A 13,723-nucleotide genomic window follows, 5' to 3' on the forward strand; every position below is an offset into this window, starting at 1 on the left:
AGGCGCTGAGCCTCATTTATTTATTAAACAAATATTGAGTGCTCCCTCTGTGCCCTGGGTGCTGATCTAGATAAGCAGTGAACAAAACCAAAAAGATGCCCGAATTCAGAGTGCTTCCTTTTGAGTGGTAAGTTTATATCCATATAAGGATATATGATATATGACCTTCGCAACTCAGCAAGGTCTGTAGACACTGTTTTGGTGCTGTCATTGTTATGTTTGAGTTTCGGGATTTTAATAGGGCATGAAATGAATTTGCTAAGTTTTTCTTTTTTTTTCACACAGAAATAGTTTATATAGCATAGTTTATATAACAAAATTTATCATTATTGTATTTTTTTTTTTTGAGACAGAGTCTCACTATGTCACCCTCAGTAGAGGGCTGTGGCATCACAGCTCACAGCAACCTCCAAATCTTGGGCTTCAGAGATTCTCTTGCCTCAGCCTCTCAAGTAGCTGGGATTATAGGAACCCACCACAGTGCCCAGCCACCTTTCTGTTCTAGTTGTCATTGTTTTTGAGCAGGCCTAGGCTGGGTTTGAACTGTCCAGTGCTGGTATTATGTGGCTGGTGCCCTAACTGAGCTACAGGTGCCAAGCCCACCATTATTGTATTTTGCCATGTGTAACATGCTCCCATGTATAATGTGCACTCACATTTTTATTCTAAACTTTTAGGGAAAACATCTTTTGTTTTAAGGCTGGGCACAGTGGCTCACACCTGTAATCCTAACACTCTGAGAGGCCAATGTGGGTGGATTGCCTGAGCTCAGGAGTTTGAGATCAGCCTGAGCAAGAGTGAGACCCCCATCTGTACCACAAATAGAAAAACTGAGGCAAGAGGATCACTTGAGCCCAGGAGTTGGAGGTTTCTGTGAGCTATCATTATCCCATGGCACTCCACCCAGCTTGAGACTTTGTCTCAGAACAAAATAAAGGAAAACAAACTTTTGTTTTAATTTTTTAATTCAAATTTTTATTTGTTTATGTTTTGGTATTTGCTTTTTTGTATTACAAAATAATTTTATCATTTATTTTTTAACATATTACATTGTAAGAAATTTTCTGTAACAAATAATTATAAAACACCGGAACAGACATAAGGTACAAGAAATTTTATGTATTGGTAGCAAATTTACGATATTTATCCATCATATAAGGCCAGGAACTCTTTGTCACTGTTAATATCAGAATTATTATCCTCTTTAATCTCCATATTGCCGGAGCCTTGTGAAGAGTCACTTTCCTCATTCCAGTAAATTTCACCTTGCTCAGTTCCATCTGTAGCATTGCTAATGCTGCATTTTAAAAAATGATGTCACAGTCACTCCCTTCCTGACACCATTCCATGATCTTAGGATCCAATTGCAAACCTGGGTGATGGATGCTTTCTTGATTCTGCCTGTAGGTGTTAAATCCTCACCAGCTGACTCATCCATGGTGGCCACTCTTTCTTCATTAGGGCCTTACAGGGCTTATTGACTGATGCATCAGGAGGATGCAGTTGGTTGGTTAGCCCACCAGGGATCACAGCCGGCTGGGTTTTCCAGCCCACTGTGATTGCTTTTGCATTTTGTGTAACATGGGCTTTGAAGTGATCAAAAACTAGCTAAGCTGTTTTATATGACCAGACTTTGTTCAATCAGATTTTCATGTTTTCCTCATTCATTCATCCTTTTTCATTAGCTCACTTGGAATCTTGTCTTTTGGAAACGTTTTTCTTTTAAAGATGATCATCGGTGGTAGCTTTGTCCCATCTGTACAACAGACTAGAACAACAGTGAAATGTGTTTTCTCGTGTTCACTGGCTGTAACAGCCACAGTCTTTGCTCCTTTGACATCCATGGTTCTGTTGGATCAAAAGTGAGTGGGGCCTCATCTATATGGGCAATTGAGGACAGCTCAACATTGTCTTTCAAGGATTGATAAGAATGGAATTCCAAAACTTGATTCTTGTAGGCTGCTTTGTTTGTGTTCTTGTGCTCAAACCTTTTCTATTCATAAAGTTAATAGACTTAGGTGTCCCTGAGAAATCATTTTTTTTTCTCGTGGAATCCTTTTACCACCTTCTTGTTTTCGTCTTGATTGAAACAGAGATCCCAGTTTGATGCTGCCCCAGAATCCAGGTTTCCACCTTCTGCCCCACCTTGGGCCACTGTGGAGGTCTCCTTGCATTGCCTGCTTCTGTCTTCACAGGTCAGAAGCTTTTCTTCTTGTTTGTACCACAGTCTGATGACACTGTCTGTCGAGGATGTCCACACTGTCCTGCAGCAGCTCAGTGGCCTTGCTTTTAGCATATTTAATAACTGTTAACCTAAAGCTTGCAGTGTACAGAAACGGTTCTGACATTTTCTAAGGGATTTTCTAGGAATTATTATGAAGATATCAGGTAGATTGCTAGCTCCCACCTTAAATGTACAAAGAACTTTGTTGTCTATAGGTGGTAATTTTGTGAGATAATTTTTTTATTTGTGGGGATAATTTTTGATAGTTTTTCATTTGACCATTTCATATACATACTTAAAGAGTGTAATATAGCATAGTAGTTAAGAGTGAGGTCTCTGGTGTATGACTGTGTGTGTTCAGAACCCAGCTTTGCTAATTGCTTTCTGGATAGCATTGGAAAATGGTCTTCCTTAGAGTAGCACAGCACTTCAAAATGTGTGTTTTATGCCCACACAAGAGAAAAACTCAATTCAAGGTGGGGGAAGGGGAGGAGGAGGTGGGAAAGGAGAAGGGAGGGGATTAGTGTGCTCTCACCTAATAGGCACCATGTAGGGGTACCTGGCACACCTCCTGGGTACGGGGCACGACTACAAAGAGACCCTTAAAGGCAAACAGCGTGACCTAATCGTTTGTACCCTCATATTAATCTGAAATTTAAGAACAATGTGTGTGTTATATAGCATCTTATTTCATATTTGAAACCCTTTTGGAATATCCAGATTGTCATGCGGCCAGAAAAGCAGATCCTTTTAATGTGTTAGTTTTTCCCTTTCTCAAGGATTAGGGCTTCAGATTTTCCCTCAGCTAAAGTACAAGTGGATGAGAATCACAGAAACTTATTTACTTTTACTGTGTCATTTTTTAACTGTAAGATTTTTATAGAAACAAATTGTGTCATTATTAGAGTGAATTTCAAAACCTCCTCTTTTCAGTTATAGCAATCATCTTGTATTTGATGATGCCTATTGTGAATGTAAGTGAAGTACTTGGACCCTTGTGCCTTATGCTACTCATGGGAACCGTCCACTGTCAAATTGTGTCTACTCAGATAACGAAGCCGGCAGGAAACAATGGAAGTCGGAGGAGAAGGTAAGATGAGAAATTGAGCTACAGTTGCGTATTTCTGGGCGAGGCATCATAGAGATTTATAAAATCCTTGATTAAGTAACTTAACATCTTCCTCTTTTGTGTACTTTTTCATCACTTTTGACTTAAAAACTGAATGCTTTCTTTACTTTTCACTTTCCTCCTTAATGCTAAGAAACCTTGTTGTGAACTTTTAACCCTAACAAGATTTTGTCAATTTCCATATTATTCTTCCTTAAGATTTATCTTAAGTAATGCTCTTGAAAAGTATTCTCATTGAAATTCAGCCTTAATCAAAATTTGGTGAAAATTCATTGTAAAAGAAGGATCTCGGTACGCTGGGTCAGTGCTGGCGGCATTTTACCTTTTCCGGCAGATGTATGAAAAGAACTGAGTCTATGTGGTCTAAACTTTTGACAAAGATTGATTTGAAGTTTTCACACATCGAATTCGTGTCATTTTCTCATTGTTTATGTGATAATAGTTGAGTTTTGGAACTGTTGAAGATTTCTTAAGTATACACAGTATTGTCTTCCATAGTTATATTATCTTTTCTCAGAATATCTCTAGATTTTTGCTCCCAGAAGCAATTACTAAATACTAATTTTTCATCTGGTGCAATGAGTTTCAACATAGTCTTAATTTTGAATGTTATTTTCAACGCTTAAAAAAAAAAGATTTCTTACAAGTCCAACTGTATTGGAATAAAGTTTTCTAAGGGGCGGCGCCTGTGGCTCAAAGGAGTAGAGCACCAGCCCCATATGCCGGAGGTGGCGGGTTCAAACCCAGCCCTGGCCAAAAACTGTTAAAAAAAAAAAAGTTTCCTAAGAAATCCTTGTGCTGTGTCTCCTTGGGGTTTATAAGATATATCTTTTGATTGCCTAGGATATCAATAAAAAGTGATCAGCGTTATTACTTTGTGTTATTCCGATAAAATGTGTGAAAGGGGGAGAGTCCTGCTGCTCATCCTGAAATTGCTCCCTGTGCTACTCGTGTTGAATGTGCCTGAAAAGACTCTTGGTCATAGACGTGAAAATCTTCCTTCTTTGATGTTTCTGGGTAGCAGTCCTGTTTCTTTAATGAAGTATAGGACTTTGGTTTGGGATTTGCTTTCGCCCTTAGATCAGAAATGTTCTTACGTAATTTGTCCTCAGTATATGAAGTTAATTACACTGGAATTCAGGTAGAAATTTGTCAGAATAATTTTCTGTAGGGATAGTTTGGTTGAAAATAGGAAAGGTATTGAATAATCTGAAGTTATTGAAATTCTTTTGTAGAAAATTACGAAAAACTGTAAATGGTGATGGGAATCGAGAAAATGGAAATAACTCGTCTGATAGACCCAGAGGAATGGAGACTTTGGAATCTGCACCCAATATTGGCAGTTTTTGGGAGACACTCTTTGGGAACAGGTGGGAGTCTTCCATTGCAATTTTTACTTGACTTTGTCCTCAACATTAGGGTGTACAGTGCACAGAGCATTATCAGGCTGTAGTGGTGAGTGGTGTATCATGGTGTCATGGTAGTGTGAGTTTTAAGGGTTTTAGGAGGATTTGCTTACTCAAAATGTTGCCTTCACTGTCCTGTTAAGTGTAAATCTAGTAAACTACTGTCAAGTTTTATTCGGTTTAACTTTAATGATTTTTTAGACCAGAAGATTGTAAAAATATACATTCTCTGGAAGGATAAATATTTTAAGCCATACCAGCCAACATCTTGAAAGGAAGAAGAATTTTTTAAAAGATCAGATATTTTTAGTGTGAGATCAGATAGCTCTTTAGAAATGGGCGCTACACAGGAGCCTGGTGTTGATGGGCTGTAGGACAAAATGGGAAAATAGATTAAAAACAAATTTTACCTCATTTATCATGTTGCCAGTCTAGGACAGCACTGGCATAACTGAAAAAAATATTGACTTTGTTGTTTATTAATAATTTTGACTTAAAAATAAAATTTCTTGGCAATAGCTTTTTTTGAAAATGAAGTATATTCTCATTTTGTTTTTAAAGTTCTGTTTCTACCCTGTGGTTGAAGTGTTTGAGTTCTTTGTGTAGGACACGGTGCTGGGCACTGTGCATCCCTGTCCTCAGTGATTTTACTGTCTGGTTCGGAGGAAAAGAGTAGCAGGTATGGTGCAATCACAGCGTGTAAACGGGAGCGAGTGAGTGAGGGCGTGCTCAGTAAAGGCCACGTAGCTTAGCAGATGGCGGATTACTTTGGGGAAAGTGGTCAGTAGGAGTTCTGAGGAGTTGAGAACTACTGAGCTTTGAAGACCCAGGAGTATTTTCATAGATAGGGGAAGATACTCTGTGAAGTGATACTGGCAGGTAGGAATTGGCCTTGAGAGGATAAGGTGAAGAAGTTTTTTTTTTTTTTGCAGTTTTTTTGGCTGGGGCTAGGTTTGAACCTGCACCTCCGGCATATGGGGCTGGCGCTACTCCTTTGAGCCACAGGTGCCACTTATGGTGGAGAGTTTTACCCTTGTGCAAAACTGAAAAGTATAAGCTCTCTGAGTTAATTGAATGCGTCTTTGAAGAATAGATTCACATTCTCTATGAGTGAGTGTTGGGTCATCTCTTCACTCAGCAGGCTAAAAGGCTGAAAAATGCAGTTCCTGAAATTTCTAGAACACTGTATCATACCCCTCAGAAGAAAGTGATTTCATGAAAGATATTATCTTCATAAAACTAGTGAGCAATTATTTTTCTTTTCTTAAAAATAGGATTAAAAGAGTAAAACTAATATCTAACAAAGGGCATGAAACTGACAAGAATCCCAGTGGCCTCCATCCCATCATTAAGAAGAGACAGAGTCAACCAGAGACGAAAACGTGGCAAACGAGAGACAAAGCGAAATTTTCGGATGGAGAAAAGTGTCGGAGGGTAAGATTTAGATGGGTGTAATAAAATCTTTTCTTTCCCATGTAAAATTTCCCTACTTTTAGCCCCTGCTGCCAGCCTTGCCAAATAGATACTAGTAGGTGTGTAAATCTGTCCTAAAACAAATAAGTAAAGCCACAGGATATGAAAAGAAAATATCCCATGAAAACTGGAATTTAGTCTTAAAATTTTTAGGACTAGAACTTGTTATTGATTTTGTTACTGATCTGGCATGAGCAGTAGGCTCATAGGTTAATGAACAGATTAGTGTGGAGGCTGCTGCGTCTTATTTCAGAAGAGCAGTGTTATTACAGTAAGGGCTTAGGAACAGCTCCCTAGGTGGGCAGAGATGGTGTCATCGTACAGGGTGCTATGTCTAAAACTAGCTGTTAATATATACGTTTACTTTATAGTCTTGAAGTGGTTTTTTACTTTTTTCTCTAACATTTCTTGAGCCATTACTATAACCAGGCATTGTTCTAGATGCTTTACATATACTAACTTATTTCATTTTTTCCAACAACCCATGAGATAGGTGTTTTTATTATCATAACTTATCAGATGAGGAAACTGATCCCCAGGGAGATTTAGAAAATGCCCAAGTTTACATCGTTAGTGAGTAAAAGAACTGCGATTCAGGCTAAGAGTTTGACCTGAATCCTGGTTTTTAACTACTACATAATACTGTCTCATCATTTAGACTATTTAGGTTGACGTTAATATTTTACTTTATTGAGATCGAGGAACATATAGGTTTGTTTAGTTTTGGTTTTGTTTGCCGCTTGCTCATTTTTACACGATTTTTTTCTTCTACACATACAGCTTATTAGAGCATTTGGACGGTCCTCTGTGAAGGTGTTGTTTTCTCTTTGTAGGAGGCTTTTAGGCGTTTGGGTAATGGGATTTCAGATGACCTGTCAAGTGAGGAAGATGGTGAAGCACGGACACAGATGATACTGCTGCGTAGGAGCGTGGAAGGGGCCTCAAGTGACAACGGCTGTGAAGTTAAGAATAGAAAGTCCATCCTTTCAAGGCACCTAAACTCTCCGGTAATTTTTATTTTGGTTTGTAAAAGCATAAGACGAAATCACTGAATCAAATCAAAATGTTTAACTTGTTTTTCTATTATTTGTTTGATTTTTTAGCAGGTAAAGAAAACCACTACAAGGTGGTGTCATATTGTACGGGATTCAGACAGTGTGGTTGAATCAGAGTTTGAATCAACAGCCTTCAGCCAGGTAAAGTATCCTTTTGAAAGATCAGTGTTCAAGTTGTGTTTTTGAGTATAATAACCTTATCCATTCCTTTCTTTATTGGCTGCTCTCAGGTAGTGCTTATAATTTTCTGCCTTTCCCTGACCTCTATTTATCTACTTATCTAGCACCTTTTAATCAGAGTTTGAATCAACAGCCTTCAGCCAGGTAAAGTATCCTTTTGAAAGATCAGTGTTCAAGTTGTGTTTTTGAGTATAATAACCTTATCCATTCCTTTCTTTATTGGCTGCTCTCAGGTAGTGCTTATAATTTTCTGCCTTTCCCTGACCTCTATTTATCTACTTATCTAGCACCTTTTAATAACTGCTCACTCAGAAAGAGAATGAATTCTTTTTCACTTTGACTCTAGATCAGTGGTTCTCAACCTTCCTAATGCCGCGACCCTTTAATGTTGTGACCCCCAACCATAAAATTATTTTTGTTGCTACTTCATAACTGTAATTTTGCTACTGTTATGAATCATAATATAAATATCTGATATGCAGGAAAACCCCAAAGGAAAATCCCGCGACCCCACAGGTTGAGAGCTGCTGCTCTAGATGATGAGAACTTTACTTAACATTCATTTGGGATGTGGGATTTATTCTTCAGCAGCATAATAAACTGAGTACAGATTTTTGAAATAGGACTTCTGAAAGATGGGAATAGTAAATCCCACCCTGAAAGCTAAGGAACATTTTGTATCATTTGGAGTATTATAATTCACAGTTGAACAGAGCAGATGGTGGTTGTATGGGTTTGTTTTGTTTTGATTGACAGCGCAGTTACGGCCATGGAATAACTTCTCATTTATGTTTGTAGTGAGGAGAAGGGCATTGTCTGTCCTTTTCTTTGACTAATTATCCTTCAACATGTTGGGACTGAGTCCCTTGTCATGACTAGGTCTACAGTGAAGCTTATGGTATTTATTTATTTATAATATGTTTGTAATTTGTTTACTTTTTAATTTTTTTTAATAGATTTAGGGGGTGCGAGTGCAGTTTTGTTACACGGATATATTGTGTAGTAGTAAAGTCTGGATGTTTAGTGAACCCATCACCCAAATAGGTAACTTACCTCCCTTACTCCCCTCTCAGGCCTTTTGGAGTCCCCAGTGCCCATCACTCCACTCTGTGACCATGCGTACCCATTATTTAGCTCCTACTTATAACTGAGAACATGCGATATTTCCTTGTCTTTTTCTAAGTTACTTCACTTAGGCTTATGGCCTCCAGTTCCATCTAAGTTGCTGCAAAGGACATTATTTCATTCTTTTTTATGACTGAACAAGTACTTCATGGTGTGTATATATACCACATTTTCTCTATCCAGTCATTGGTTAATGGACACTTAGTTTGATTCTATAACTTTGCTACCGGGAATAGTGCAACAAATGTACAAGTTCATGTGACACCCCAGAGGGGTAAAGATTTCTTTTCCTATGGGTAGATACTCAGTAGTGGGATTGCTGGATTAAATGGTAGATCTATTTTTAGTTCTTTGAGAACTAAATAGATCTATTTTTAGATCTATTTCAGAGGTCCTATTTAAAAAATCTGTACTCAGTTTATTATGATGCTTAAGAATAAATTTTCCATACATGTCGTACTAATTTATATTCCTACCAACAGTGTGTAAGTGTTTCCATTTCTTTGCATCCTTGCCAGCATCTGTTGTCTTTTGACTTTAATAACGGCCATTCTGATAGAGTAAGATTGTATTTTATTGTGGTTTTTATTTGCATTTCTCTGATAATTGGATGTTGGACATTTTTTCATGTGTTTGTTGGCTGTCTGTATGTCTTTTTTTGAAAAATGTCTGTTCATGTCCTTTGGCTACTTTTTAATGGGATTATTTGATTTTTTTATTGTTGAGTTGTTTGAGTTTCTTGTAGATTTGGATAGTAGTCCTCTGCTGGATGCATAGTTAACTGAATATTTTCCTCTCATTCTGTAGGTTGTATATTTTCTCTATTGATTATGTCTTTGCTGTGCAGAAGCATTTTAATTAAGTCCCATTTGTTTATTGTAGAGACAAGGTCTCTGTCACCCCAGGCTAGGGTGCAGTGGTGTCATCATAGCTCACTGTCACCTCAAACTCCTGGGCTAACTGATCCTCCCCTCTCAGCCTTCCAAGTAGCACGGACTACAAGCACCTGTTACCACACCTGGATAGTTTTTTATTATTTTATTTTATTTTTATTTATTTATTTATTTTTGAGACAGAGTCTTACTATGTCACCCTCAGTAGAGTACCCTGGTGTAATAGCTCACAGCAACCTCCAACTCTTGGGATTAAGCAATTCTCAGCCTCCTGAGTAGCTGGGACTACAGGTGCCTGCCATAACGGCTGGCTATTTTTTTTTATTTTGGTTGCAGTTGTCATTGTTTAGCAGGCCCAGGCCGGGCTTGAACCTGCCAGCTTTGGTGTATAAGTGCAGAGCCCTGGTAGTTTTTAAAGTTTTTTTGTAGAGATGGGGTCACTATGATTCCCAGGCTGGTCTTGAACTCCTGGACTCAAATAATTCTCCTGCCTCAGCCTCCCCAGGTGCTAGGGTTACAAGTCCAAGTCACCATGTCCAGCCCTGTTTGTTCATTTTATTTTTATTGCATTTGCTTTTAGGGTCTTAGACATAAATTCTTTGCTTAGGCCAATGTCTGGAAGAATTTTTCCTAAGTTTTCTTCTATAATTTTTATTGTTTCAGGTTTTACATGGAAGCCTTTAACCAATTTTGGGTTAATTTTTGTATGTGGTGAGAGACCGGGATCTAGTTTCATTCTTCTGCATGTGACTATCCAGTTTTCCTAGCACCATTTATTGAATAGGGTGTCCTTTCCCCAGTGTATGGTTTTGTCTGCTTTATTGAAGATCAATTGGTTTAGGTATATAGCTTTATTTCTGGGTTCTGTATCCTGTTCCATTGCTTGATGTATCTGTTTTTATACCAGTAATATGACTGGTTTGATTACTGTAGGCTTGTAGTATAATTTGAAGTCAGGTGACCTGATGCCTTCTACTTTCTTCTTCTTTGCATGGGATTGCTTTGGCTATTTGGCATCTTTCTCAGTTCCATATGAATGTTAGCATTGGTTTTTCCCAATTCTGTGGAAAATTACATTGGTATTTTGGTAGAAATTGCATTCAATCTGCAAAATTCCTTGGAATAGTATGGTCATATTAATAGTAATGATTCATTCAATCCATGTAGTCCCACAGTATTTAGAGTTGGGGATGCTTTGTATATGTCAAAAATTTCAGCCAAGCCAGTGGGGCAGCTGATCTGGGTGTGCTTACAGGAGTCATTCTCATCCCAGTACACCTTAGGAGAACAATCCCATGACTTGGCTGTAACTTCTTAGTGGAGTCCTTTGAAAGTCTTGCTTGCTCATTTAAATATTAAAGTGTATTATTATGTGAAACCTTGTGGATAAATGAATATGTGATGATAGACTTATGAAGGTTTTATGAAATAAGATAACTTGTTTTAAATTTATTTCAGACATATAATTATTTTTTAGGCTGAATAAAACATTTTCTGTTTTCTGTTTTCCTTAAAGGGCTCTAGGTCTGGTATGAGTGGCGGCTCTCGAAGCATCAACATGTCAAGAAGAGACTCAGAAAGTACCCGCCATGACTCGGAGACTGAGGATATGTTATGGGATGACCTGCTGCATGGCCCAGAGTGTCGGTCGTCTGCCACCAGTGACAGCGAGGGGGCCCATGTGAATACCCTTCACTCAGGGAACAAACGTGACCCCAAAGAGGATGTTTTTCAGCAGGTCTGTGAAGACACGATAATAATAGCTCATATTTCTGGTGTACTTGGCACTGTGTTATCTCATTTAACTTTACACTAATCCTATAAGGTAGAAAATATTATTATTCCTAATTTAGAGGTGAGGAAGTTGAGCACAGTAGCCAAGACGGTAGGATTAGAAGTCTGGGATTAGTAACCTAGAGTTGCTATAACCTGAATTTTTCTTGATATTACTTTTCTTCATTATTTTCCTGAGAATGATCCTTGATGTTCATTTTACATTAGCAAGGTTGTTTAATTGGTATGTCTGCCTTATATTGTCATTTATACAAATTGCTAGGAAGTGGCTTTGCTTGCTTCTCTAATTTACAAATTTTAATTTCAGGTTTTGTAATATCTGTGTATTGTATATCATAAAATCAGATGTCTCTTAAAAGGTATCAACCTTTAGGGTAGGAATTCATTCTGTATCTGTAGAAATTTTTTACCATCTGTCATATGGTAATAATAGTTCCTCTTTCTTAAGAATATTGTGAAATAGCTAATGAGATAATATAAAGTATGTAGCATTATGCTTGGCAAGAGCCAGCCCCAGTAAATGTTAGCTTATTACTGATATCGCCATCAATATACAGTTGGCTTCTGCTTGAATTCTTCTGGAGCTGGAGGGCTTGTTATTTCCTGAGACAGCTTATTCTAGCACTGGATAGATTGAATAATTAAGAAATGGTCCTCATATCTCCTTTCAGTTGTTTGATGACAGTGGTCTTGATCCTTCTTATTTTTTTGTTCTTTTGGCTAAGTATTTCCATAGTGCCTGCAAATAGTGGATGATGGATATACATTTATTTAACTACTGAATTTCTTAATTCTAAGATACCATTGATTTAAGTCACACATTTTCATGAAAAAAACCCACTTTATTAAATGTATATAATTTTTAGAAAACTAACCAGAAACAGCATACATTTTCTCATTAATGTATTATGCTACTTTCTCCAATTTTGGTTTCTAAGTTTGAGTTTAAATATTCTTTATATACAGTCTGAAGATTCATCTAAATTACATTAGCCCTCTCATAGTTATGACCTCCTTAGTACTTTCAGGATTTGCAGTATAATTTTTTTTTTTGAGACAGTCTCACTTTGTTACCCTAGGTAGAGTGCTGTGGCATCATAGCTCATAGCAACCTCATACTCTTGGGCTCAACTGATTCTCTTGCCTCAGCCTCCCAAGTAGCTGGGACTACAGGTGCCTGCCACAATGCCTGGCTACTTTTTTTAAGAGACAGGGTCTTCCTCTTTCTCAAGCTGGCCTCGAACTCATGCTCAAGCAATCTACCTGTCGCGGCCTCCCAGAGTGCTAGGATTATAGACGTGAGCCAGTGCACCTGGCCTACAGTACAATTTTAAAACATACACAAGAATAGCTGGCTGTGGTAAATGCACCACGTCAGATGGAATTCATCAGTTCCCATTCCCTCCGCCTCATCTGTTCCTCCTGCCTTGCAGTCATTCTTAACCCACTCTCTCTATTGTTTGTCATCACGGTCTGTGGATTCACCTGCGTAATGTCTGCACCTGTCGGTTAGCACTGACCTGCTTGCTGCAGGCTGTCGCCATCTCTCATCAGGATCAGCACATCAGCTTCTCTGGACCTGCCTCCATTCCTTTCATTTTCCTCACCATACAGAGTGGTCTTTCTAAAATAAGAATCCAACAATGCTGCTCCCTTTACAGTCCATTTTCATTCCTTGTGGGTTATGTGCTTCTGTTCCTTCATTTGCCCTAAAACAGTCTTGTGTCTGCCCTCTCCCTCCCGGCTTTTGACGTGGTGCACTCAGCTCGACTGAGCTTCTGGTTCCCGATGCGCACCAGCCCTCGTGTGCTTCTGGGCCTTCACACATACTGGTTTCTTTGCTGGGACGTACTTTTTTCTGCTACCCATTTCTTTGGCTCACTCTTTTTCATTTTTCAGGGAGGTCCTGGCTTGGGTGATCCCTTCCCTCAGGAAGCCTTGTCTATACCCTACAGCTTTCCTTTCCTCCCATGTCCTGCAGTGACTTTAGTTACGTTTCCTTCAGACATCTGTGAGCTCCTTCACACAAGGAGATCTGCCGTGTTCTATATTCTGTCTACAGCATGGTATACAGTCGGTGCTTCATAGATATTTATTGGATAAATCGTGAATCAAATCAATAAATGCTCATAGCATAATATTAAGAATTGTAGGAGGAAGAGAAGAAATATGGTCCCTTTCTAGAAGCTTACTTTAGTTTGGGGAGAAGATGATTACATAGGAAATAAGTTGAGGACACTATAAAAAAGCACCATATAATAAGACACTAATTTGTCTGATACAGACTAGAAGGGTTTTTAATTTTAGAGAAGGGCAAAATTTTTTTTTTTTTGAGACAGAGCCTCCAGCTGTCCCCCTGGGTAGAGTGCTGTGGCATCACAGCTCACAGTAACCTCCAACTCCTGGGCTCAAGTGAGTCTCCTGCCTCAGCCTCCCAAGTAGCT

At 38.5% G+C, this 13,723-nt stretch overlaps 1 protein-coding gene across 1 annotated transcript in view; it reads left to right on the plus strand.

Moving 5' to 3' along the window:
• The window catches only part of PHTF1 (putative homeodomain transcription factor 1), a 60,964-nt gene that overhangs the window by 29,887 nt on the left and 17,354 nt on the right, over positions 1 to 13,723 (plus strand). Inside the window, exons 5-10 of the mRNA XM_023515477.1 lie at positions 3,158 to 3,314; positions 4,589 to 4,723; positions 6,034 to 6,193; positions 7,066 to 7,239; positions 7,336 to 7,428; positions 11,002 to 11,223. Of these exons, the coding sequence (XP_023371245.1) occupies positions 3,158 to 3,314; positions 4,589 to 4,723; positions 6,034 to 6,193; positions 7,066 to 7,239; positions 7,336 to 7,428; positions 11,002 to 11,223 (941 nt within the window). The remainder of the gene's footprint in view (positions 1 to 3,157; positions 3,315 to 4,588; positions 4,724 to 6,033; positions 6,194 to 7,065; positions 7,240 to 7,335; positions 7,429 to 11,001; positions 11,224 to 13,723) is intronic.

This window comes from Otolemur garnettii, unplaced genomic scaffold, assembly GCF_000181295.1.
Source record: "Otolemur garnettii isolate 467f Iridium unplaced genomic scaffold, OtoGar3 scaffold00073, whole genome shotgun sequence".
In the NCBI taxonomy this organism is placed as follows: Eukaryota; Metazoa; Chordata; class Mammalia; order Primates; family Galagidae; genus Otolemur; species Otolemur garnettii.